This window comes from Talpa occidentalis, unplaced genomic scaffold, assembly GCF_014898055.3.
Source record: "Talpa occidentalis isolate TD23 unplaced genomic scaffold, MPIMG_talOcc4v2.1 talOcc4.16, whole genome shotgun sequence".
Lineage (NCBI taxonomy): Eukaryota > Metazoa > Chordata > Mammalia > Eulipotyphla > Talpidae > Talpa > Talpa occidentalis.
The window spans coordinates 62006293-62033869 of NW_023601653.1; the positions used below are offsets into that span (position 1 = coordinate 62006293).

The 27577-nt window shown below is 40.9% G+C and overlaps 1 protein-coding gene across 1 annotated transcript in view; it reads left to right on the plus strand.

Annotated features, from left to right (window-relative positions):
* Nucleotides 1–27577, plus strand: part of DUSP16 (dual specificity phosphatase 16) — a 112811-nt gene that overhangs the window by 56512 nt on the left and 28722 nt on the right. The window contains exons 5-6 of the mRNA XM_054696438.1: nucleotides 13930–14517; nucleotides 15463–15601. Coding sequence (XP_054552413.1) covers nucleotides 14290–14517; nucleotides 15463–15601 — 367 coding nt within the window. The 5' untranslated portion in view covers nucleotides 13930–14289. The remainder of the gene's footprint in view (nucleotides 1–13929; nucleotides 14518–15462; nucleotides 15602–27577) is intronic.

Genomic DNA, 27577 nt, shown 5'->3' on the forward strand with positions numbered 1-27577 from the left:
TTTACTGTACTTAGGTGCTATGTGAGACTTAAATGTGCTGATGGCAAATGGCAGTAGGCTACTTTTCAACCTATGTCTGTGGGATTAAAAAGTGGAGCTTTGTGAAAGCATTATTCTTAGGGTCTATGTTACTGACTGCATTTCAGATAAGATGGTGAAATCAGATATGTTGGTACTATAGTAATGGGATTTCTTTTTACATTTTAAGCAGACAGGAGTATAGGACTTTTGGTAATGATTCTGCTTTTCATTTTAATTTTGAATGTGGTTTTTGGCATGGCAGGTGACATTTGGAAGGGAATTATGGCCCTGACCTGGTCCATATATACTTTATATTGCTGTGTATGGAATTCATGTGATAGCCTTGTGTCTGGGTATCTTAGGGACCTGCATTCACCTTTTTTTTTTTTTAAGATTTATTTATTTATGTATACAAGAATGGGGGTACAGGCCAGAGGTGCAAGGGATGAGAGGATTCACCAGAGACAATGGGGAACAGAACAGGCAGATTGACTAAAATACACTGCTGAGGGGAGCAGCAGGCAAGTCCGGAGAGGTCTGCCGTGCCATGTGCGTTGCTCCCTGGCCAGGGATCGAACTCATGCTGCAGTGGCTTCGGTAAACTTCATAGGTTGCATCTTAACCCCTTGAGCCACCCTGTATTCACCTTTTACAGATCTCTGCCTTTTTACACTACTGAGTCATGAATCCCATGATCCTGTATTAAACTTATTTATATTAATTAATTACAAAATGTTTACTTAGCAATGCAAAGGATAGTTTCAATAATGTTGACTTCATACTTCTTTCCTCTGAAGAATGTATGAGTTATGACTGATTAAGAGATAGATGTACTTGAGCTTTTTGTTGCAAAAGATTTTATATATATGTGTGTGTATAAGTATGTATGTGATAGGTAGATTATATATACGCCTTTATGTGTGTATGTGTTTTTCCAAAATAGAAACTTTGGAAAATTACTGAAAAATGTAGTAGAAAGTCATCTATAATGCCAACCCAATTCAGAGTCTGCCTCTGTGGACTTGCTACCCTACTTTATTTCAGTCTTTTAATGTGCCTGGTTCTTCCAGTTTATAAACAGTGACTTGATATAATAGTGAAAATTGAACCTGTATATATTGCTCATTTTGCTTGATACTAATTTATCTAAGGCAAGGACAGAATAGGGTATCTCACTACTTGATTAAAAGTTTAATAAAGGCCTCCCTGGTGGTGCAAGGGGTTAAGATGCAACCTATGAAGCTGTCCTTAGCCACTGAAGCATGAGTTCGATCCCACATGGCGCAGCAGACCTCTCCTGACTCGCCCCTGCTCCCCTCAGCAGTGTATTTCAGTTATTCTGCCTGTTCTGTTCCCCACTCTGTCTCTGGTAGGTCCTCTCACTGCCTATACCTCTGGCCTGTACCCCAGTTCTTGTATGCATGGATGGATACATCTTTAAAAAAAATGTTTAGGGCCTCCCTGGTGGTGCAGGCAGTTGAGCGCCGCACTGTGAAGCTGTCTGCAGCCTCTGCAGCGTGGGTTCGATCCCGGCCGGCCAGCGAGAATCCTACATGGCGAAGCAGACCTCTCCTGTCTCACCCGCTGCTCCCCTTAGCAGTGTGTTTTGTCAGTCTGCCTGTTCTGTTCCCCACTCTGTCTCTGGTGAATCCGGATTCTCACCCTCTCGCGCATTGGCCTATACCTAGATTCTTGTATAAAAATAAACAAATCTTTAAAAAAGAAGTTAGTTAAATTAAACTTACTTAGCTTAATGATTTATACAAAATGTTTACTAAATATATACAGATATTTTTCAGATGTTTTATAAAGGTGGATTAGTTTAATAGTGTAATTTAAATAGCCATTTTCATGGGCTTTTCACTGGGGAAGTCACTTAGTAGCTGGGGTATAGTGTGTGCCAGGCACTTGGCCTTTGTTTGACCATTTCTAATCTCCTGGATCTTCCATTTCCAGTCATATTCGTAGTACATCAGATGGTATAGAACCCACCCTCAGATGACTAAACCTTTTGGATTATAACTTGTCTCCTCTTTCATTTTCTCTCCATTTCAGTCTAGAGGAAGTTACCGGAGTGAAGTTTTCCCAGAATTGTTTCCTTGTGGTTTTTGATAAAGCTCTCGGCTTAGGTAGCACCAGCTGGGCCCACCTACTTCACTAAGCTACTTTGCTGCTCCCTGTCTCCCCTGCTCTTGCAGGAAAATCTGCACACATCCCTCTGTCTTTGCTTGTGCGTTTTCTTCATCTAGGATTTTATTCCCTCCTCTCTGGTAGTTCATGTCCCTTTGCCTTCAAGCCTTCCCCGAAGTTCATCTTATCCAGGAAGGCTTCCTCTCTCATTTGAGGTACATCTTCTAGCACGTTCTCTTTTTATATTTGTCCATATGTTACTTTTCAACTGTTTACTCAACTCATAATATCAGGGACCTGCCATCTATGTGGCTTTCCCGCTTGTTAATTTAGAAACCAAAGTGAATTTGGTCAGTCCAGACATGAGTATTTCTGAGTGGGAAAGGGAGACTGAGAGGAAGGCGCTCACTGCTGCAGGCGGCATGCCTGAACCTGACTGACTTCACACCGGATTTGATCAAGGGAGCAAAGTACAGGGCTCTCCAAAGATGACAGAATCACCTCTTCCAAAAGAAAAAAGCCAAACAATACAAATAGCAAGTAGAAACACCACCCTCTGAATTTTCGGTGTCAAGCAAGTGTTTTGTGGGAAATCCCTTTTTCTTTTTTCTTTTTTTTTAAACTCACAGGTATTTATTTTATTCTGTGGGAGGCAACCTATTACTTTTCATTTTGCTGTTTAAATTGTGTGGGAAATGCTTTAAAAAAAATTAGCCAGTAGAGTTACGGGGAGTTACTTTGTTTTCTACTCTACCTTAGTTCTAGATCTGAGTTTGTGTTCAGCTAAGGAGTACCCACGGCTCATTTGCAGATGGCACTGGGGGAACAGAACCAGGTCCCCCAGTGGAGCTGTGTCGGTGTCTGTCAGGACCTGCAATAAGACTCCTGGTGAAGACAGCTTTGTCCCCGTGTGCAGAGCTCATTTTCTGCTTTTAGATTCTAGCTCTACACTTTGGAGGTTCCTCCCAATTAAAAATAGAACCACCATATGATCCAGTCCCACTTGGGGGTATTTCTGAACACCAGATTATAAAATTAATTCCTGTCTTGTTAGTTTTCTAAACAATCTGGTGTGAAAACATTGAGAAGTGGTTTAGAGTTTTAGCCTGTGGTATCTGGATCATCAGGGCCTTTCAGTGCTAATGAAAACTTAAAAGACTGCATTAATAAACCTCTACCCAGTTTAATCATGTGTGAATCACCAAATTGCAAAATGTTTACCTCTCTCCTAAAATAAAATCTTCTCTTGTACGGTGATGCTCAAAAGATTTTAAAGGTTGATAAAATACCCAAATCCATGGATCATTCTCTCAAAAGATTCTGGAGTGTTTGTGATTACTTATTTTAACAGCAACATGTCAGTTTCCCCCCAAAACCAGAAACTGGATTAAGAATAAGGAATTAGCCTTAGAAAGAAAGAGGCTTGCTTCTAGTCAGGAAGAGAGAAATGAATATGAGTATGAAAAGGAGAGAGAGAGGCGGGGAAACAGCAAAATCTCTCAAATACGGGCACAGAAATTACAGTTAGAAGACAAGAGGCAGCGACATTCCAGGGAAAGACAGGACATGAAGAGGACCCAGCGTGGAAAAGGTAACTTTGGGGTGAGGACAGCGAACATTCTGACTCCCAGAGTGGGCTACTCTGGCAGACTTTGGTCTCCTTGATGGGCCATGCGCTGTGGCCCAGGTCCCGTTCTTATTCTTGTTGTGGTGCTTTGCCCGTGGTCCAGCTTCCTGACATCGTAACTCCCAGGGCCCCCAAAGGGGAAGTGTGAGGACAGATGCAGTGGCTTAAATTAGCACAGCCCAGGAGCAGGAGTGGACGGTGATGCTGCTGCTGCATCTTTTTCTGCCCAGCCTCCCTCCCTTTCTTCATTCCTTTTCTGCTGGAGCCCCAGATGGGGCTCCCACATACTGAGGGGCAGGCAGAGAAGTGGAAGTCATTGTCTCTGAGCTAACCTTGGAAATCCCCCACCACAGAAGCAGTCTGAACAGTCGCCATGTGGCTTGTGGGACCCTAGCCCTGGAGTTATCCTTTTTCATTTCTTTGTTGGAGGAAGTAAGTCTTAGCTCCTCAGCGTGACGGCTGAGTGACCACTCAGCTCTGGTCCTCTGTCCTGTTAGCAGCCCAACTAAGACCTGCGATGTACTGACCGCAATATCTTCATATTCTTTGAGAAATAATCCTTAGATGTTAAGTGATTAGAGGATTCCTCTTTTTAGGGGTAAGAAAAAACAGGCTTAGGGATGTCCAACACTCTTCTCATGATATTTTAGCATCTTCATAGAGGAGCTGAAATTAGGAACAAGGTCTCCTGAGAATCCTGGTCTATTATGGTTTTGTTTTTTTTCCCCTCAAACAATATACCATAAATACTTACTTTTTCTTAGATCCTTAGCATTAGTTTTGGCATCAAGGGCAAAGAGTCAGCTAGGATGGAGGTGATGGCTACCAAGAGACAAGCCTGTGGTGGGTTTCTTGTTAATGGCACTTCCGTAGCTACTGCTTTCCATGCTGGCTGTGGAGCTGAGCAAGGGGCCCGCAGTTACCCCTGAGTCTGGCTGGTGTCCCCGTCGTTTTTTTTGAGGCCCCAGAGTTATTTTTAGCCTCAGGGCCTTGGAAGCAGGTGTGGTCCAGGCTTGAAGGCCATGCCTGGAATGTGTTCAAGTCTTGTTGTGCGTGTGTATTTAAGAGCTGAGAATAGTGCTGACGCCTCTGTTGAGACTTTGTTCGAAGAATTTGTGCTTTTCCAGTGAGAGGACTGAATGTCACGCTGTGTTTCATTTGTGAGGCTTTAACTAATTCATTTTGGAAGCTATGCATTGAACCACATTTTAAGAGTGTTAAGGAATCTATTAATTAAAAAAAGAAAACTAGCTATAAAGCCTTTGCATATAGAAGAAAACTTTTGTGTTCAAAGAGTTCTACCCCAGCTGATCTGTTTTATAAGTCCAGGTTTATAGTCACAAGTGCATGTTTTTAAATGTCGTTTTTCTCATCTCCTTCCCCCTATAACATTATTGTTATTGAAGGTAATGCTTTCAAAGGTCTTTTGTGAAGCAGAAGTTCAGCTTTTACCTGAAGGGTAAAACACCACTTTTCTTATGTTGTATTTGTTCACCTTCTTACCCCACCTGAACCTGCAATTTCTTAACAGGAAGGGTGCAGGTAGGACTATTGTAGCCACTAGCACCTAGCTAGGAGTGTCGTGGAGGATTATTTCTCTGCAGTTTCCAAGATTCTGCAAAATAATATAAAGATTACCTGCAATTGCCCAAGTAAAACTACTGTAACAGTTTATATTTGTCTGCTCTATGTGTCTGTGTATGTGGGTGATAGAGGTTCTATTTAGGGCCAGTTCTGTAATTTGATCTTATTCCCTGAATATATCGTGACCAGCTCTCATCCTAAAGATGTAGCCTTTACCCCAGCATTTTTAAATGTTTCATGATGCCGTACTGCAAGATTTCTCATCATCTGGAAGTTAGTCTGGCCCATGTTTTAACTGAAAGGTGAAGCAGTTTCTTGCAAATCATTTTGAAAAGACTCTTGTAAGCCATTTTGAAATTATCTTCAGGAGGCTGTAGTTCGGCTTTCTAGTTTTACTTATTTTAGTATTAAGAGGTTTAAAGTGGACAAAAATTCCAAAATGTTACTTGTTATAATGTGGGTTCAAGTGGGGGTGGTGGGAGCTTTGGTATAGGTGATTTCTAATTATGGTCTGTTGTTTGTTCCTGCTGATGCTTTGGGAAAAATTAAATTAGAGCCCCTCTCCCCTTTAGACCATTTTCCAAATTCTTGAGCTGTCCCCCCTGGTCCTGATAGCATCGTTTTTGTCAGGGAAGTACATTTTATCTTTCATCTGGTAGAATTGTGTTGTTTGGCGGAGGGTTGGGTCAGCCAGGGATGTAACAGGGGAGAAGACCATAAGCTTGGTGTGACCAAACTCCCGATTGCGGTAGCCTAACTCTCACAGTCCTTATGTTAAGCATTGGCCACACCTTCTGACAAGGAGAGCTTCTGGCAATGAAAGCATTTTTCTTCTTTTTCACGCAAAGATCCTTGGGGCCACTCTCTTACTGTATAGTTCTATTCAAGCACACACCTTTTGAACAAGGCTGTGCTATTTTACTACCCTTTGTGTTAACAAACCGTGATCTCTTTTTTAGGTATAACACATTGTGGTATCGGAAGAAGTGTCTTAACATTAATAGTCATCTTTCTTGTTCTTTTCGTTGGGTTGCCGAGTAATGCACTTGCATATAGGAAGCACAGCCTCTCCCTTTGTAGCTTTAGGGGAGTTTTTTCCCACCGAAGTTAAAAGTTCCATTGCCTGGAAATTGTTTGTTGCCAATGGCTGAAACTATGGTTCTGAAGAGAGACTGAGCGCGCCCTTCCTCTTTGGCATTTGCCCCAGTCAGCACTTCCTGGGCCAGTATATTCACTGACCACAAGCCTCCCGGGGAGTCTCACCACTTAACTGTCTCCACTTCCTCCTGAGATATCTCAGCCATCCAAGTATGACCTTCTCTGACTGTTCAAACTTGTTGCCATCTACCCCAACTCTCCTTTCTTCCCCATCTTATGTTTTCCCCATGGCACATGCCGTATTTTTGTGGTGACTGCTTGTTAGGTGTCTCCCATCACTAAATCAGAAGTTGCAGGACAGAAAGGTTTGTTTGTTGGTTTGTTTCAGTTTTACTGATTTGCCATTAGTTTACATAACTCTATCATTTGGGGCACAGGACTTCACACCTCTGTATGTGTACATGCTCCTCTTCCCTCCCAAGCTCCCCACCACAGAGGATGCTGGTTGGTTTCTGGCTGCATTGCCACAGCAGTGGCTGGCCCTTAGTAGGTGCTAAGGGGTATTAGTTGGTTGAATGACAGATCCTGAAGAAAACCAGGAGATTCAAATTAGTCTTCATCTGACTTGTTTTGCTTGTTCTGATTCCATCTCTTCTCCTCTCTCCAGATCACCTTTATGGCAAAATGTTTTCTCCTCAAAGCTCAGATTTAACCTACTGCAGCCACATTTTCTCCATCCCATCAACTCCACCTAGGGGACCTTCCTTTCTCACTCCCCCAATACCATCTCATATCCTGCCCCCTCTTCTAGAGGGCAGAGTCCCAACTTTTTAGGCAGGAGGAAGATCAATTTTTTTTTTTTAGATTTCTACAAATGTATTTTCCACAAATTATGTTTAATGAGGTGAAGTCAACTTACATCTTTGTGATGTGAATTTATAACTAGGGGTTATAGATTTAAACCTCTACAAATGTATACTTGCAACCCCTGCCCATCCCCAGAGCCCCACAATCCTCCACGGTGTTCCCTTGGGCCCCTTCCCTCCCCCACCACCCCTCACCAATGAGGAGATTAAATGGAGAGGGGTAAGTGAGTGCACCTGGGATAGATCCCCTGCATGTTGGGAGGAAAGGAGAGGAGAGGGAGTGCGCAGGTGGACCAAGAAGGGGAACTCTATGAGACAGGCCAGCGCAAAGAGGAGGCAGGATAAGAAGGAAAGATGAGGCTGCTGAGGCTCCATAGCAGGGAGCTCTTCCTTCACAGGAGCTTGGTGGAGGCTGCTCACAGCTCTGGACCCGGCCTGGACTGGCCTGTGTCTAGCAGCAGGGCCCTCTGGCCTAGAAGGACAGCTGCTGTCCCAGCCTTTACCAGTGCACCCTTCAGATGCATTTGAACACCGAGCCTCTGATAGGATGGGTTCTTCCAGCAGCGGTGACTGGATTTGGCAGTGCTGACAAGTGTAGGCTCCCTGTCTAATGCTGTGGAAGACAGTTGTGCTTCCAGTGTCCACCCTTCACTGCAGAATAGATGCCCTTAATTTTGAGGTAAGAAAACATGGTGAAGACATTACTAGGCAACTGGAACACACAGAGTGTATATAGCCTTCCTGACTTGGGAGTGTTTTTTTGTTTTGTTTTGTTTTGTTTTTTAAGTATATTTCACCAAACAGCATATCTCAGAAATTCTGTCAGGGTCAGCCACTACCTATGAGACCAAGTTGCTTCAATCAGTGTAGAGTCAAGACAATCCAAGGATAAGCTGTTCTTGCCTCCAGATGCCATCGTCTACTTTTTTTTTCCTTTGGTTCATTTTATGTTTCTGTTACTGAAAATCTGTTTCAGGCTCTGCTGAAACCCTGTCCAGTATAATCTTCTTGCCTATTCACTTTTACAGGCGGAAACAAAAATTTAAGACCTGCTTCTAGTTTAATAAAAGTAAACTTCTCACCTGTTTTTATTCTGTCCATAAATTCTCTTGAGTATTTGATTTGCAGCCCAGACAAATAAGGCTAATCATGCTCCTTACTGAATAGTTCTTTTAACCATCCCACAGCCATGGATCCTTTCCCTTCTTTTGAGAAGGTCTTCGTGAAAGGTGGTGTTTAAAACACAAACAAGCCTTGCTGAGGAGTAACCCTTCCTCCTCAGGGAGCCCACATTCCCACCAGCAGGCATGATTCTGGAGCCCTGACTGTGCCCACTGCTGGCCCACTGCCTGCAGAAAGGCACCTCAGGAGCAGAGCAAATGTATGTGGGAAAGGGTCTCATACTCCCTTCTGCTGGGATGTTCCTGGTAAGACTGACTGAGAAGCCAAGGTTGTGTTTGGGAAGTTGAAAAGAGTGATTCCTCCTCTGAGAAGGGGAGGTGGATGCTTTACAGAATTCGTTTAAAAATGTCATTCATCTTTGAAGAATGTTCTGGTTGTGCAGAGGCTTTCAAGAATGCAGGTATTAAAGAAAATAAAAACCACAGCACTTTTTTATTTTTTTATTATTATTATTATTTTTTTTAAAGATTTTATTTATTTTATTTATACAAGCACTGGGTACAGTCAGAAGCGCGGGAGGGTGAGAGAATTCACCAGAGCCAGAGTGGGGAGCAGAGCAGGCAGAAGGACCGAAGTACACTGCTGAGGGGAGCAGTGGGCGGCAGGAGAGGTCTGCGCGCCATGTGGGACCCTCCTCCGGAGGCAGGGGAGCAGCCGGGGATTGAACCGGCGCTGCAGAAGCTGCAGGTAGCTTCGCAACCCAGCGCTCAACCGCTGCGCCACCGGGGAGGCCCCACAGCACTTTTTTAAACTAATTCCTCTAATGGCAATCATTAGTTTTTATACAGTTGGATGTTATGTTGTTCTCTTAATTGAAACACACTCTGCCTGTTCATCTTATTAAAATTATGTTAAGACGTAGTTCTCGACATAATGAATTCAGTAGTAGACTTGCCTCCATCAATGTATTAGTTTGACAAAATTAGATGTCAAGTGAATTTCAGTAAATAAAATTCCACAGTTTCCCTTTAAAAAGTCATGGATTCCATAGATAAATGAATGGAATCTAGAGCATAAGATAAATTACATAGAAAAACTTTTAAAATTGTATATTAAAGGGGGGAAGTTTACATTAGTATTAATATTAACATTATATGTTAATTTTATACTTATGTGTTTTATGTAAATTAATTATAAACATTAATTAGTATTGTAAAATATAAAACCCTAATCATTAGTCAAAATGGAAAATATACCTGAGTTAGCCTTTCTTTAAAAGATTTGCCCCTTTTTGTTCCCTGGTCTGAATGGTCATTTGTTACACTAAAATGTTGCCTCAACCTATCTCTGTCCCTTTAAAGTCTTTTAAACCTTTATTTCTGAAAGGGGGGTACTTTGCAAATATTTTGGTGACCCCACAAAAGTTACTGGCTGTCAGTATGGTAAATATTGGTTTACTGACTTTTGAATTGTCCCTCAAAAGAAAATTTCATGCTTCTGGAATGGGTAAAATTTTACATTTCTCTTAAGTCAGAGTCACTGTAGAAGATACTCTTATTCCGATGCCATAGAACAGTCTGGCTGACCTTTTGAGCACACTATTATGTATTGCTCTTAAGCTTTTGGGTCCTCAGATAAACAACTGATTGCGTAGCTGGCATGCTGTGGGGCAAGGGGAGTTGTCTTTGAAAGTTAAGGATTTCTACATGTTTTGTTTGGATTTCCAAAAGTGCTTGTGTGAATGACCCATGACTACAGATTGCATCAGATTTTAATTAAATTTGGAAATAATCAAATTGGAGTATTGTAAGTAAAAGTAAAAAGTATAAGATGCCTAACTGTACATACAATGTAACCATTTGAATAAGGAAGGAAAATAACACGTTTGTGTCTATCTAACAAAAATCTTGAGAGGAACTCAGAAGAAACTTTTCAGTGTTTCCAGGTCACAGGAGGACCTGACAGATGGAGGACAAGGGTTGGAGTAGGACGTCTAATGTATTCATTGTTTTCATTTAAATGCATTTGCTGCACTTATCATGGCAATTTTTAACAGCTTTATAAATATGACTGACAATAAAGTACATATTCATAGTATGTGCCATTTTTATACTTTTTATTTTAGGGACCATGTGACTATATTACCTATTAAAAATAGAAAGAAATTAAACATTGGCTAAGTAAATAGGTACAGATCAAAGTTGCCTTGCCCTGAGTTTTGTCACCTGCCCTTAGATATCTGAGGTTCAATCTAAGAATTTTTATTCCTTTGACTTCTTGTAGAAATTTTGGAGTTTTTAGCTTGGTGGTTTTGCCAATAAAATTATCGTCTCTTGTCATCTTTTAAATCCTAGCTGATGGAGGAGATTTAGGAAACAAACCTGTCACACACCAGCCCCTATTCTCAGGGTGTTGACATTCTTCAGGGAATGCAGAGAAATTTCTAAATCAGGATTGTTCCTCAGGATGAGAACTTACCCAGAATTCTCTGGAAGTGGAGGAGGTTTAGGACAATTGTCTCCCCACCCTCCAGGCCCTGGGCAGGGTTCTGTCTCTGACATAATCTGTTTAGGCTACAGAAAATCACACCTTGGGCATAGAGTGGATGAGGAGGGCTCCAGCTGGCCCCAGCACCCTGTGAAAGGGTGTAACTCTATCCTCGTTTCACCTTCCCACCTTTACTTCAGTTACCTCCTCATCTTAGGGTCACTTTGACCAGAACTTTTTTTTGGCCAAGGAAAGTCTTTTTATATCTGGAATTACTCCAGCCCTCTGGGTAAGAATGACCACTTTCTGTGTGGTAGACCTGTTGACTGTTGCCCATCTGAGGCTTCATTGATTTGGGCTTAGGAGATTTGGTTGAAGGGAAGCAAAGAGGAGAACTTTCCAATTCAGTGTTTGCATGTTTGCTGTCTTCTCCCTCTTTTTGTCCCTTGATCTGCTAACCCAGATAACTGCTTTGTCTCATCCGGATTTTATCACTGAGAGGAGCCAGCAGACAGACTCAGCACCATTGTTGGAGTCACCTTGCTCTTGGTCTCGGGTTTCCACTTTCTGTGCCAGCCGGGCAGCCTCCCCGACAAGTCACGTCATTCTCTCTCAGTCCACTTTCATTCTGAGAATAGGAACTAAGAGACACAGGGTAATGCATAGTAGGAGCCCTGGTTTGGGACTCAGATAATCTGAGCGCAAGACTTCTATTGCAGTGAACTGTGTCACTGAGATGTTAGATCTTGATTCAATGCTACATCATGGGAGGTGCTTTGCAAAGCCACGTGTGTTGATTTGAGTCGGACAAAGTCCCTAGTTTCTTCTGTTGAAACTGAAATGACTTTTGTACCTCCTTGGCTATAAAGCTGTCCAGAAAATAGACACATTTACAGGCTTTCAGTTTCTTGGAAGATGAAGTAGAAAAATAATGTATGAAATGCATCTGGTTTGTAAAATGTGGGGGCGGATGAGATGATTTCTCAGGTGCCTTCTCCCTCCAGGTGTGTGTGACTCTGTGAGAAAGGGCATGGCTTGGTGGAAGCTGAACTCTGGGAGGAAGGAGTTGCTTCCATCTTGTCTTCTGATGAGTGATGTCTTAGATTCCAGGGGCAACCAGCTCCATCCAACATTGGCATTTTCAGGTCATTTTCCTCCTTATTCTTTGTGCTATATAGTTGCTTTTTTGCTTACTCACTTTAGATAATTAATTTCACCCTCAGAATAAACTTTGTTGGGCCTCCCCCGGTGGCGCAGCGGTTGAGCGCTGGGTTGCAAAGCTGCCCGCAGCCTCTGCAGCTCCGGTTCGATCCCCGGCCACCTGGGGGAGGGTCCCACATGGTGCACAGACCTCTCCTGCCGCCCGCTGCTCCCCTCAGCAGTGTACTTCGGTCCTTCTGCCTGTTCTGCTCTCCACTCTGGCTCTGGTGAATTCTCTCACCCTCCTGCACTTCTGACTGTACCCAGTGCTTGTATAAATAAATAAATAAATCTAAAAAAAAAAAAGAATAAACTTTGTTGAGAACACAGGGCCAATATTTTATCTACATTTTCTAGAAGAGGAAACTGATTCAGAGAGATTAGCTGATTCGTCCAGAGTTGATTAACAAATCAATGTCAAGGCCATTTCTCTTTACATCTTTCTTCCTTTCAGTTTCCAATTTTATGCACACACACACACACAAACACACACACGTATGTATACATATGTCTGTATAAAATTGGGAAGTTAAGATCCAGTGATACTAGAGGGTTTTACTGTCGTGATCTGATATCACTCCCAACATGTTTTCAGTATCTTAAATCTTTTATGGAACAAGGAGGATTTTACTGACAGCAGTTCAAGTTGAGTATCTTATGTGCAAAACAATATGGAGGTAAGAAATAATAAAGCCTCTGTTTTCAAATGATTACCTCTAGAAGTTGAATGCCAATAGTAAATATCTAGTTTTATGTTATAGATTTCATGTTAGCACAAATGGACCGGGGCAGAAAGGAATCTGAGAATGTTGAAGGTCAAGGTGAGGTCCAAGCAATGGGCACAAAACTCCAACTTGTATTCATTACCAAACAAGTTGACTTTAGGAGTTTGGCAAGAACAGAGAAGGACTGGCTCCAGTATTAAGGGCTCTGTGTGTGTAGGTTGTGGTCCTAGAGGCCTCAGTTAAGGTGTGAGGTTTTCAAAGGCTGGGACTCGGTGATTCACTTAAGAAGGGCACAAGGCAAGTGATGGGTAAGCCTGTGAAGGTGAAGCAACTAAGGGGGGTGGGGGGTGCGGTAGGCAGAGCTGTGAGACCATGTTGGTTGGGACTGGGTCATATTCCCAACTGGGTCATACACCTTTACAGTTGGTGAGACAAGTGTATCAACTATATTTGTCCTTCTTCCTTAACTGGCAGTTGATATTTAGAATTTCCTGTTTTCCTGCCTGTTTTCTCCTTCATGAGGGCAATTTAAAGGGCTTGCTGGGTGGGTGTGGGTGTGGGTGTATCCGCTCACACACATAAACACACACACACTCTCAAGCACACACTCCCACTATCACAGTGATACTCCATCAGAAACAATTTTTTGTCCTCAAGATATGGCATTACTAACCTGGTCCTAGACTGTTGTTCACTGTGTTATTTTCCAGAAATAAGCAAGTAGAATGGAGGAAACCCAATTGGAATAATAGTCATTCAAGCAGCTTTTTATACATAGCTCTCTTAATTTCATACCACAATTTACTTAATGGTGGGCTCCAGGTTATTATACCTCATTTATGTGTCTTTTTTGTTTTTGTTGTCTTTTTTGAGTTTTCATATTTCGAGATGAAACTAATGAATCATTTAGCCATACCTGTTTATCCCTTTTATTTGTTTGTCCAAATGAAACCGTGCATTCAGGGTGGAATTAGGTTAATGGAGTAAATATGCTGAATCATAATACTCTCCCTAATCTGAGGCTTTTTCTTTTTTGACCCCATGTTTTCTTTCCTCTCTCTCCGTGTAGGCTTTTCAGTCCAGTGTGAAACTGTTGGCGCGAGGGAGCAAAGGTGGAGTGATGTAATGCCCTGGCTGCCCCAGAGCATCTTTTGTTGCGGGATGGTTATTCCAGTCATCTCTTTATGAATCAAATGTGAGGGGCTGCTTTGTGGAAGGAGTCCTTTGCAAGAGCACACCCACGGGAAAGAGAAAGAGACATTCACTTGGAGGGCTCTTGCTGAAATGGGTTTAACTCTCCTTTTGCCAGTCACCACCAGCCTGACCTCATCCGTTTTTAGTACAATGGAGCGGCTGAGCCTTTGAGCTCACCCCCCGTTACATCATCGTGGCAAATTAGAGGAGGAGGGAAAGAGGACTTACTGTTGTCATGGCCCATGAGATGATTGGAACTCAAATTGTTACTGAGAGGTTGGTGGCTCTGCTGGAAAGTGGAACAGAAAAAGTGCTGCTGATTGATAGCCGGCCATTTGTGGAATACAATACATCACACATTCTGGAAGCCATTAATATCAACTGCTCGAAGCTGATGAAGCGAAGGCTGCAACAGGACAAAGTGCTAATTACAGAACTCATCCAGCATTCAGCCAAACACAAGGTAAAGGCTTTCTTTTTCCTTTTTAAAGTAAATGGGCACATTGTCTGGGGAATCATTTTGGTTGAAGCCTTATTTTTATGGGGAGATAGAATTCAAGGAAATTTTGGCTGCTTTTTTAATTTTGATACTTTAGAATACCTAAAAATAATTTACTAACCATGTGGTCACATTTAAAGATATCTCTAACTGTTAGGGAAAGGTTAACTTATTTTAATTTGGTCGAGTGATAATGTTGTCCTCTTAATGGCTTGCTGAAATTATTAATTTACACCTTAACAAATAGTTATAATAACTAATACGTTATACTGTTAAGGATTACCAATCATGTGTTGACATAACAGATTATTAACAATTAGTACATTAATATATTATTTTGGATCCTGCACACATTTCCTGAAAAGAAATCTTTCTTTTTTAAGAGCCTGGGAAAGAAAGTAATTTAGAAAGGCTTTCTTTTTTATTTGTGGGAAGGTAACATTGGTCAAAACTTAAGGAAATTGTCTGCAAGGAAAATTATTCCTGGCAGACCAAAATAGGATCTTTGTGGTAGTAAGGCTATTTCTTTTCTTTGGGAATAAAAATGAGTTGATGTTTTAATTTTACTAAATGACTGACTTCTTTGTTGTTATATAGAAACCATTTTTTACACTCAAGGAACGTGGTGTTTATTTTGCATGTTATTTTGTTTTGTGAGCGTGGCCCTTTATAGTGTTAAAGATTTAAAACCAAGGCTTTTGAGCAAATCTTCCAAGAAATGGTACCAATTCTGCCTCAGAAAAGTGTTTTTTTAAGTTCATTTAAATCTTTGGGGCATGTTTAGTTTGTCTAGTAAGGTGATTGTCCTTCATTCTTAATCAGATTTTTAACCAAAGACTTTTTCAGCCCCAGTATTTAAGGGATGCTCTTGGTGCCTTCCCACTTCACAGCCTCCCATTTGCCCTTCAGGTGGACATTGACTGCAGTCAGAAGGTTGTCGTTTATGACCAGAGCTCCCAAGATGTGGCCTCTCTGTCTTCAGACTGTTTTCTCACTGTACTTCTGGGTAAACTGGAGAAGAGCTTCTCCTCCGTTCACCTGCTTGCAGGTAAGCCTGGGAGGGGACTGAGCACTGGAAAAGGCGTGTAGCCTGTGTGTAAGCAGTTTTTACCTATGGACTCAAAGTGCAACAGGTCATCACAACAGTGAACTTAAGGCCTGACATGATTTCTTTACAACTTTCAATGACATCACTCTTCCCCATATCCTGATGCGGTCATTCTTCCACATCGCTCAGTGTAATTTTGACTTAGTCCAAATGCCTCTTAACTAGCTATTAATTATCCCAAAGGGCCACATGGGTTGATGTGGCCATGTAGATAGAGCAAAGCCAGTGGCTTCTTTTGGGTATTTTTCCATTCCCTGGTGATCAAAGAGCCCCAAATATGTACAGCTCAGCTCCTGCTATTAGTACCCCCAATGCCACCCCTCCACCCCGATAAAAACCAGGCCAGTATTAAACAGTCAATGTTAGCATTCATCATTAAAGTAGACTCCAGCCATAAGCCCGCCATGCTTGCATCTTATGAACAGTGAGACCGGCAGAGCGTATTCTCAGATCCTTTCCTCTCATAACGAGGATAACTATTTTAAAACGGATTCAGTTGTGTATTTTGGTTTGTTTCTTTTTTTTTTTTCAATGAATAAAGAGTCTAAACTTGTAAGTGCTAAGCAACCAGATGATTTAATAAAGTACATTTTATATCTGCCCTGAAGGAGGGTGGCGTGGGAGTTCCCGCTCATCAAATTCCAAACCAGGGTGTTCATCCTTTCTTGGCTTGCTTGCAAACCTTCCTAAAGCCCTTCCAGTTACACTGGCTCACAGCGTAGGGCAGACAGTTGAATGACACACAGCCCCCTCTGAGACCTCAGCAGATTCTCCCTTTCACAGGGAGATCTCAGAAAGCGAACTGTGGATAGCTATCTGTTTTCACACTGTAAGTACTTTCTTGCCAGGAGGATACAGTGAATGTGGTGTTTTATTGACCATTGATTGGTGGAAAGAGTAACATTTTGATTTTAAGAGAATGGGACGAATCAGCTGGTGACTTAACTAACAGTTTTCACCTCTGCAGGTGTGAGATTTCCAGGTCTCCAGTTCTGTCTCATCAGCTTTTGCTTCAGTTCCTAAGGAACAGGGGGTAGCTTCCTGTCTCTTCCTTTCCTCTTTCGCCACACCTTTCCTTTATGGGGCGCTTCTGTTGGATTTCTCCAGCAGTATCCTTCAGCGAAGCCAGCTTGTCTTTGGACACAGTTTTCAGGATTCTGTATCTGGGAATTGTAGTACTAACCTCTGTTTCTTGTTGGAGACACATGTTGTACTGGGAGTTCAGCTGTGTTACCTGGGACAACTGTGTCACTTGTGTTCCACTCAACTCAGGTGAGTTCAGGAACTCATTTCATGCTGCTTATAGCCACCACGAGTGATTTTACCTTGGAATCTCATTCATGGGGCCAAGGTTTTTCTTAAATGTTTGTCACAATGAGTGTTGATCCCCCTTGCTCTAGTTTAAGACTTTTCTCCTTATGGGGTGCTCTGACACGACAGCTTGTCCTAGCAGACCCACCACAGAGGAATGAGTGTATGTTGAGGTGGTAGCCACAGGTGTTTCGTTTCTTGAACCCTCTTTACTCCCCTTTTCTAAAACACACACCTTTGTTACATGGGACAGTTGTTATTAGTCATGTGTGGCTTGGGAGGGACCTTCACGGGGAAGTGAGGAACTAAGGGCTCAGTCCTATGAGCTCGATCAGCCTGGGGACGTATGACTTGACTCTCTGCTTCAGACAGGAGATGTTGCCTCGGCCTAAACAAAAGACTCTTGAGGCCAGGTACAAATACTTGAAATATGTTGCTAGCGTACATCACCCTCTGCAGCCTAGAATCCTGCAATTTTTTAGTTTAGGAGGTAGCCTCAGTGCCTGGATTCCCTTGTTTGGAAGTTTCTGAGCAGTCAGGTCACTTAGGACAAGCAAAAGAAGGTTCTGGATGGTTGAAAGTGCCCCTCTCAACCATCCAACACCTCTGAAGCATTAAATATTCTCTTGGTTTGAGAGTCTGTTCATCAGAGTAGACAGAAAAGTAGCACAAGTGGAAGGGAAGGCTGGGGAGGACTGGCCTCAGTGCTTGGCAGCCTGGTTTTTTTGCCAAGGACCAACTGCTTGGAGGGCATCCCAGGGATGTGGGAGAGGAGGACATATCGACACATGTTTCAAAAAAATGTCCTTGGGAGTGAAGGGGGAGATAATTGCGGAAAAGCATGCTCGCTTCTCGCAGGTGCTACAGGAAATGGCAAGTTTACTGCTCCTGTTGCCTTCAGCAGTTAAGAGATGCCTGTTGGTCTCACATGCACATATTAACAGAAAGACCAAGTGGTTTCTTCAAGTAATTTCTCTGTCAATTTCAAGTTTTCAGCTGAGATTATTCAAGAAGAAAGTGTCAGCTATGTGAGATGGTTTTTATGGTCATTAGACATGGAAGTAAAGACCTGTGGCTCACGTTCCATTCCTGTTCTCCTATAGAGAAAGAGGACTCTGAGGTAGGGGAACAAGCAGGATGGAGCTAATTTGTAAATTTCATCTTCTACCAAGTGACAGGGTTCTTTTAAGCCACAGTGACATCAGTGAGATCTGATTCCCAAGCCTTCTAACCTGAACCATAGGACCTCTTTTCCAGTGGACTCTGCATATATTGACTACATCTGTGGGTGTCCTTGGCCAGTGACCTTGACCTGGTCCTAAGGCCTATCCAGCTTTCCCTTTTTCTAAGCCTCTTCACATTCTAAACAAAATGACTCATTTGATAGCCATATACTATTTTTCTAAGTCTTTCATTATCTTATTAAACACTTCTTTAAACCTTATATTGTCATTTATGATTTTCATGTATGAACTTCACTACCCTACTGGATTCTCTTTTTCAAGCTGAGGACTCTGTCATGTTCATTTTATGTTCCCCATAAACTTTCAGTAACTATTTGATACATAAATTAGGTTTCTACTATTTCTATGCAATATTATTTCTTTTACTAGTTCAGAATATAAGTGATAGTAATTAACAGCAATGAAACTAAGTGTAACAAAAACTTGAAATTGTTTTGAAGTAAATGATTTATTTGCCAAGTGTATTTGTTTAGTGAGAACAAACACACCTGCTATGGAAAAAGAATCCAATATGCAAATGTTTCCATCCATTTAAGTAGATAAATACGATTTTAAGATCTAATAAAAACCCTTCAATGGCTAAACAACGCTAATGTTGTCTGAGCCTTAAGTACTGAGCTTAATTAGAGTTAACAGGTCGAAAGATCTAGTGCCACTCAGGAAGATACAACTCCTTGAATCCTTTGGCTGAGAATGGGTGAAATAATTTATGTATAGGCCTCCCTGGTGGTGCAAGGGGTTAAGCACTGCACTATGAAGCAATCCGCAGCCTCTGCAGCACAAGTTCAATCCCCGGCCGGCCAGGGAGCTACCCACATGGTGCAGCAGTCCTCTCCTGTTTCGCCTGCTGCTCCCCTCAGCAGTGTATTTCAGTCAGTCTGCCTGTTCTGTTCCCCACTGTGTCTCTGGTGGATCCTTTCACCCCGCATCTCTGGCCTGTACCCCAGCTCTTACATGCATAAATAAATAAATCTTAAATAATTTACGTATAGATATGTCAACGTAAGCTGATTTCTCTATTAACCAGTAGTAAGTCTCCAAGCCAAGGCAAATCACAGCATTGTTTCACTCCCAAAGATTAAAGATTACTTTAGTGATCAGAAGCAGCTTCATCTTGACAAAACAGAATAAATCTGGATCTCTTGGAGAAATTCTCCATCATCACTAATGGTTAGGTAATGGCAAAACCATTTTTGCCTTTTTAAAGACATTTTTTGAAGTCAGTTATTGAGTAAATACAGTTGGAGGGCATGTAGGCTTCCCACAATCATCTTGAAAAACAAAATTTAAGAATTTAAATGAATGGAGTGACAGAACAAGTGTGATATAAACGTTTATTTCATAAAGTGATTTTATAACCAAGGATCCTGTGTTGAGGATTGTACTAGGTAATACATCTCTATGAATAGTCTTTTTAAAAAATATGAGCTAAAAAAACCAAGTCAAATGGTCGGCAACATTGACTTACTGATTAACATTTTTGGTCTTTTTTCCTGAACTTTCAGAAAACAAGTTCTCTTTAAAAAATAATCGTGTTTCTTGGCTTTTATTCACTCTGTATCACTTTATTCTACTTACTTTTATCTATTATGTTCCTAAGAGTACCAGTTTGAAAATAATAAACAAGCTTTTATTTTTGTGCTAACCACAAGAAAAGAGAATAAATGGGTTAGTTTAGTAGAAATAAAGATCAGCCTACAGATGAAGAATACTGTTTATTGTATCCTTTTTCTTCACTCATATGAGTAAAGGCAAAAGGAACCCACGACAGCTTATTCATTCTGCAACCCTCATTTCTATCCTGTGTTGAGCCACAGGATAACTCTACAGCAAAAAACAACAACAAAAAAAGAAAAACCAATAAAACATAAGTGAATCTCAGACTTTAGTCCTTTCATTTACGAGTAAGGAAAATAACTGGGCCCTTGAGTGACTCTCCCAAGATCTCACTGTGCACCCCACACCTATATCCCTAATAATTCCAGAGCCTTCTCTTTCATCAGGAGGCTGGACTGGGAATCAAGGGTGCCTGTCTCGGATCAGGCTACTCCTGAAAGGCTCTTTTTCTGGTAGCTCTTTCTCAGCCTTTGGATATCAGAGTCCTATTCTTATTTTACAAGTTTTGAAATGAAGCAATATATCAAAGTATACTGTATATAAACAATTTTAAAGCATTAGATTATGTCAGCTAGGGATATCACCAAATACAAGTCTAACTATTCTGAACATATCCCTAATAATGGAGAAGATACCATTTATTAAGTGTTTACTAATAGGTGCAGGATTAGGTAAAGCCCTAAGAACTTTTGTAAACATTTAGTCTTAGATTAATGTTTGCCATGGGTAAAGGCCAAATCCATACCTCTTTGGGTTAGGTTTGCCAATGTAGTTAGAACTTGGAGTGAGTAAAGCTGTATCGACTCTACACATTTTCAGTTTAACCAAGATCTAGATTCAGTCAAAAGTTCTGTATAAAAATTATATAGCTATGGTGTAATGGAATCAATGACTGTGCTTCCTCACAGAAACAGAGAAGAACTCGATCCTTCTTGTTACAGATTTTACTTTCTGTGCAATTATCATCAGTTCTGTGATCTAGTTTGGGGTTTTTTCTGTCCCTTTGTCTAGAGAGAGGAAATCTTCAGTCATTCCTTTTCAAATCCTGTTGTCGCTGGTACAAGAGATAAAAATTAATGGTTTTTAGTAGAAGTATCTATTTAGGAATTGACTGGTCTTGTGTTTCAAAAGCTGCAGTGACCAAGAACCACTGAAAATAGACTAAAAATAGGTGTTGTTTTACCCACTGGTTGCCACGTCTTTGCCGAGCCTCCGTTGACATGAGGTTATTCAAATTGGATCATCTTTTCTCCAATTGCTACCTGCCAGTGTGGTAAGCCAGTCTGTGTCCCTTCCTAGCTCCCAGTAGCCAAGCCATAATGCCCGAGGCTGAGTCTTTTTCAAAAATGGACTAGAGACAAGACTAAAGATAGTTCCTTGGTCCCTTATCCTGATATTTTGCACAAAACCAAAGCATCCTTGGTGACAGCAGTGACATCAGCCTTCCCTGGCTTCTGTCATCTGTGTACTCTGGAGACTTGCCAGGTCAGGCATATTCCTTGGCCTCTTCATTCAATCAGCCTCTCAGCCCCTTAGTTTATGGGCATTTCTGTGGCTGGGCCTGGGTGGGGCGCTGGCTGGTGGGTGGGTACCAGAAAAGCAAGAGGCCTGTCCCTGCCCTTGAGCTTACCCACCTAACGGTTCATTTGGGGAAACATGTTCACTGTAGATGAAGCTGGAAAGTATATGATCATGTGCTAAGCTGTTTGATATAGTGATAAGGACGAGTTCTTGTAGTCCACAGAAATTGGGGAAGATTTGATGATGACATTGGAATTTTCATTGAACCTTGAAAGATGAATAAGATTTGGGTAGGGATGGACCTTGGCATTCTAATTGTAGGAGAAAGCATGATTAAAAAATGTCAGGAATGAACATAGATTTTAAAGGACAATAAGCAGACTTTATTGTGAAGGAGAGGAATGGAAAATGAGATCAAATTAGGTGAATTTTTTAAAGCAGAAGGGGACATTGTGAGCCACTGGAGGTTTGGTGACCACAGTTGTCATTTTTTAGACTCTAGATCTTTCTTTGACCTGTCGGGTCTGTCTGCTCTCCTCCTCTTATGCCACCAACCACGTCAAGCCAACATTACCCTCCCTCTATAGCTCCAGGAGCTGCCTAACTGGTCTGCTCACATCCTTTGACTTGCCACTCACACTGTAGCCAATGTTTTGTTTTTATTTTATTTTTAATTTTAGAATGTCAGCCAGATTACCTCACCCCCCACTTTAGTATGCTTCAGTCCTGTTAGGGTAAATTCTAAGGTCCTTAATGGACTCACCAGGCCCTGCAGTGGTTGGGTGCTGCCTGCCCCTTTAACTTCATCAGATGCCACTTTAAGTCCTCAGTGTGTTTTCTGATTATTTCAACTCTGCAGGCCTGAGCTCATTGCTCTGTTTCTGCAGGATCAGTCTCTCTAGACTGCACAGAGATTCTTCTCTGCTGCCTTGAGCTTCCTCCTCTCCACCACTTACCTAGGTGTCTCCTTCTGGATTCAGTGTGGTTGCCAAGCCTTCCCTAGCAACCAGGCCAAGTTGCTTTCCTCTGTTATACACACTCCTTTTGCCATTTAACAACATTAATGATTTATCTGATGATATGGTTAAAGTTCATCCTCCTAAGCTTATCAGTCCCTGTGTGGGCATTGGCTTGGTCACCACTGTGCCTGTTGCCCAGCACTGGGTCCAGCTCACAGTAGGTGCTCATTCAGTGTCTTTTTGAACTTGTGTGAACTCCAGGGTTCTCTGGAGGCAGTGGGCTGACTGGACAGGTATCCTTCCCTTCCTCACTGCTCTGTGAAGTCTCCTGGGAAGCTGTGCAGTTTGCCAAAGAGGAACACTGTCTCTAGAAGGCGAGACACAGAAGTCTTAGCATCCGAAAACCTCCTGCCAGAGATCAGAGCACTCTGAGCTTCATAGAGAAAGGCCTGAGAAATGAGTTGTCTAGTGATTCACGGACACTTTACAGTTTAGTCAAATTTGATTCTTTGGAGTCATTCTCCAGAGACCAGACTCATATTCCTTTTCCTTTTGACTCATAGTTTCCCCCTGACTGATCATCTCATTGTGATGAGCCCTGTGATGATCACTGTAGGCTCATCCAGCAGACACCAAGAGTGTGACTGTGGTTGGTCTGTTCGTCCTGTAAGGCCCGTGCCCCTGTTCCTTGCGCTTTGGTGCTGCTATCGGAATCCTGAGCCACTAAGGAGCGCCAGAAAAAAATTTCCCTCTTCTCCTTTGATGTGTAGTCCCCTGGCTGTGGCAGAAACACACTGAGGATTCGATGTTGCTCTGAATCCTCATTCAGCTATTCTTTTTTCCACTAGTAACAGAAAAGCAATTTTTTTTTTTGCCCTGGACCTTCTTTCTTTTTTTTTTTTTTTTTTTTCATAGTCATGTTATTTTTATCAGATCTTTTTTTTTTCCAGGAGCAAAAATATCTTTATTACAGTAATTTTTGATTATTGGTTAAAATATTTCCGCTTTCCTCCCCCATATTTTATTGACTACATAATTTTGTGGACCTCACATACTTTTTTATAAAGTTATAAGTTACTTGAGCCATGGAAGAAATGCACTGTGTATTTCACTTACATACACAAACATAAAAAATTAAAATATATAATAAAAGCAAATACAATAAACCAGGCACCAATGCCAATACCAATAGAACATCTATCCTCAAATTCTTCCCGAATTGTGCATAATCTCTAAGTTAGTTGCTCTGTCAGTCTTTTTTTTTTTTTAAGCCAAATTTCACAATCCCTTTATAGCATATTTTTGAATCATTCTCGCTCTTTTTTTTTTTTTTAAAGATTTATTTATTTATTTATTTTTAATATTAAATTTTATTTTTATATTCCCCCATACAATTGCAAACGCCCCATTCTGACCCCAATCCTTCCCCACCCACCCCCCACCCCCCAACAAGTGTCTCTGGTTCATAGTTTTTTGTTGATTTTGATTTTCACTTTCTTATATTCCTTTTCCTGGTCCCTTATTTAAGTTTTCTAGATTCCTGCTATGAGTGAGACCATCCGGTATTTTTCTTTTTCTTTTTGGCTTATTTCGCTGAGCATGATCCCTTCCAGTGCCATCCATGTTGCTGCAAATTGCATGTGTTTATCTTTTTTGAATGCTGAGTAATATTCCATGGTATATATGTACCACATCTTCTTGATCCAGTCATCTATTTTTGGGCATTTGGGTTGTTTCCAAAGCTTAGCTATTGTAAACAGTGCTGCTATAAACATAGGAGTGCAGGTGCTCTTTGGAATTGATGTTTCTGTGTCCTTTGGGTAAATACCTAGGAGTGGAATTGCTGGATCATATGGAAGCTCTATGTTTAGTAGGTCCAGAAATCTCCACACAGCTCTCCATAGTGGTTGGACCAGTTTGCACTCCCACCAACAGTGCACAAGAGTTCCTTTTTCTCCACATCCTCGCCAACATTTGTTGTTGCTAGTTTTTTTAATATGTGCCATTCTCACTGGTGTGAGATGGTATCTCATGGTAGTTTTGATTTGCATTTCCCTGATTACAAGTGATGTTGAACATTTTTTCATATGTCTGTTGGCCATTTGCATTTCCTCTTCAGAGAAGTTTCTTTTTAGCTCTTCTGCCCATTTTTTGACTGGATTATTTTCTTTGTTGTTGCTGAGTCTCATCAGCTCTTTGCAGATTTTTGTGATCAGTCCTTTATCATTAGTGTTGGGTGCAAAAATGTTCTCCCAGTTGGTGGGGTTTCTCTTTGTTTTTGTTATTGTCTCTTTTGCTGTGCAGAAGCTCTTTAATTTGATGTAGTCCCAGCTGTTTATCTTTCTCTTCACTATCACTGCTTTGGGTGATGTGTCTGTAAAGATGTCTTTGATGTGCAAATCCCGTAGTGTTTCGCCTATATTTCCTTCTATGTATTTTATGGTTTCAGGTCTTATGTCTAGTTCTTTAATCCATTTTGAGTTGATTTTTGTGTATGGTGTGAGGTAGTGGTCAAGCTTCATTCTTTTGCATGTAGCGACCCAGTTTTCCCAGCACCATTTATTGAACAAACTTTCTTTGCTCCAATGCATAGTCTTTGCTCCTTTGTCAAAGATTAGTTGACCATAAATCTGTGGGTTTATTTCTGGATTTTCTATTCGATTCCATTGGTCTGTATGTCTGTTCTTGTTCCAATACCATGCAGTTTTGATGATTATGGCTTTGTAGTATAGTTTGAAGTCTGGGAGTGTGATGCCTCCATTTCCTTCTTTTTTTTTCAGTAGAGCTTTGGCTATTCGGGGTTTTTGGTGATTCCATATGAATTTCATCAATAATTGTTCTATTTCTTTGAAGAATGCCATTGAGATTTTGATTGGAATAGCATTGAATCTGTATATTGCTTTTGGTAGGATGGCCATTTTAATAATGTTTATTCTTCCAATCCATGAGCAGGGGATGTCTTTCCATTTCTTTGTGTCTTCTTCTATTTCTTTTAACAGTGTTTTATAGTTTTCTTTGTATAGGTCCTTTACCTCTTTTGTTAGATTTATTCCCAAATATTTGATTTTTTTTGTTTCGATAATAAAAGGGGTGGTTTTTTTGATTTCTTCTTCTTCAGATTTATTGTTTGTGTATAGGAAGGCTACTGACTTTTGCGTATTGATTTTGTATCCTGCCACTTTACTGAACTGACCGATGAGTTGAATTAGTTTTTCTGTGGAGATTTTGGGGTTCTCTATGTATATTATCATATCATCTGCAAATAGTGATAGTTTGACTTCTTCTTTTCCTATTTGGATTCCTTGGATGTCTTTCTCTTGTCTTATTGCTCTGGCTAGGACTTCCAGTATTATATTGAAAAGCAGTGGTGAGAGTGGACATCCTTGTCTTGTTCCAGATCTTAATGGAATTGCTTTCAGCTTTTCACCATTGAGAATGATACTGGCTGTTGGCTTGTCATAGATGGCCTTTATGATGTTGAGGTATGTTCCTTGTATCCCAAGAATTTCAAGGGCTTTTATCATGAATGGGTGTTGCACTTTGTCGAAAGCTTTCTCAGCATCTATTGATATTATCATATGGTTTTTATATTTCTTTTTGTTGATGTGTTGGATAACGTTGATTGATTTTCGGATGTTAAACCATCCTTGTGCCCCTGGAATGAATCCAACTTGGTCGTGGTGAATTATCTTATGGATACATTGTTGGATTCTGATAGCTAAAATTTTATTGAGGATTTTTGCATCAGTGTTCATTAGGGAGATTGGCCTATAGTTTTCCTTTTTTGTGTTGTCCTTATTCGGTTTTGGTATTAGTGTAATATTGGCTTCATAGAACGTGTTTGGTATTGTCCCTTCCTCCTCAATTTTTTGGAAGAGTTTGTGAAGGATAGGCACTAATTCGTCTCTGAATGTTTGGTAGAATTCATTTGTAAATCCATCAGGTCCTGGGCTTTTGTTTTTGGGGAGGTTTTTAATTACCATTTCAATTTCGCTGCTTGTAATTGGTCTGTTTAGGTGTTCTATTTCTTCTTTATCTAGCTTTGGGTGATTGTAGAGTTGTAGGAATTTGTCCATCTCCTCTAGATTGTTGAACTTGTTTCCATATAACTGTTCATAGTAGTTACTGATTATTCTTTTGATTTCTGCTGTGTCCGTTGTGATTTCTCCTCTTTCATTTATGATTCTGTGTATTTGTGCTTTCTCCCTTTTTTCCTTTGTGAGCCTGGCTAGGGGTTTGTCTATTTTATTTATTTTTTCAAAGAACCAGCTCTTGGTTTCATTGATCTTTTGGATTGTTTTTTTAGTTTCAATTTCATTTATTTCTGCTTTGGTTTTTATTATTTCTTTTCTTCTACTGGTTCTGGGGTTTTTTTGTTGTTCTTTTTCTAGATCTTTGAGCTTCGAGATTAGGTTGTTTCTTTGAGTTCTTTCTTGTTTTTTGATGTGAGCTTCTATTGCTATATATTTTCCTCTTATTACTGCTTTTGCTGCATCCCATACATTTAGGATATTGGTGTCCTCCTTGTCATTCAATTCAAAGAATTTTTTAATTTCTTCTTTGATCTCCTCGTTAGTCCAGTGGTCTTCCAGTAGTGTGGCTTTTAATCTCCATGAGGTAGGATAGTTCCTTGCCTTCTTTTTATGATTTATTTCTAGTTTGATGCCTTCGTGGTCAGAAAAGATGGTTGGTATGATTTCAATCTTGGTGTATCTGTTGATGTTTGTCTTGTGCCCCAGTATGTGATCGATCCTGGAGAATGATCCGTGTGCGCTTGAGAAAAATGTGTACTCCGTTTTTTTTGGGTTTAGTGTTCTATAGATGTCTGTTAAGCCCAAATGCTCTAGGTCCTTATTTAGAGCTTTAGTTTCTTTACTTATTTTTTGTCTTGTTGATCTATCCATTGTTGATAGTGGTGTGTTGAAGTCTCCCACTACATATGTGTTTTCTCTGATGTCTGTTTTCAGAGAGGACAACAGTTGTCTGATATATTTTGGTGCTCTTTCGTTTGGTGAGTATATGTTAATGAGTGTTATTTCTTCTTGAAGTATTGTCCCCTTAATCATAATGTAGTGACCATTGGGGTCTCTTTTTATTTTTTTGAGTTTGAAGTCTGTTTTATCTGATATAAGTATAGCTGTTCCTGCTTTCTTTTTTGGCCCATTTGCTTGTAGGATTGTTTTCCATCCTTTGACTTTGAGCCTATTTTTATCTTTTGTAGCTAAATGTGTTTCCTGGAGACAGCAAAAGGTTGGGTTTTGTTT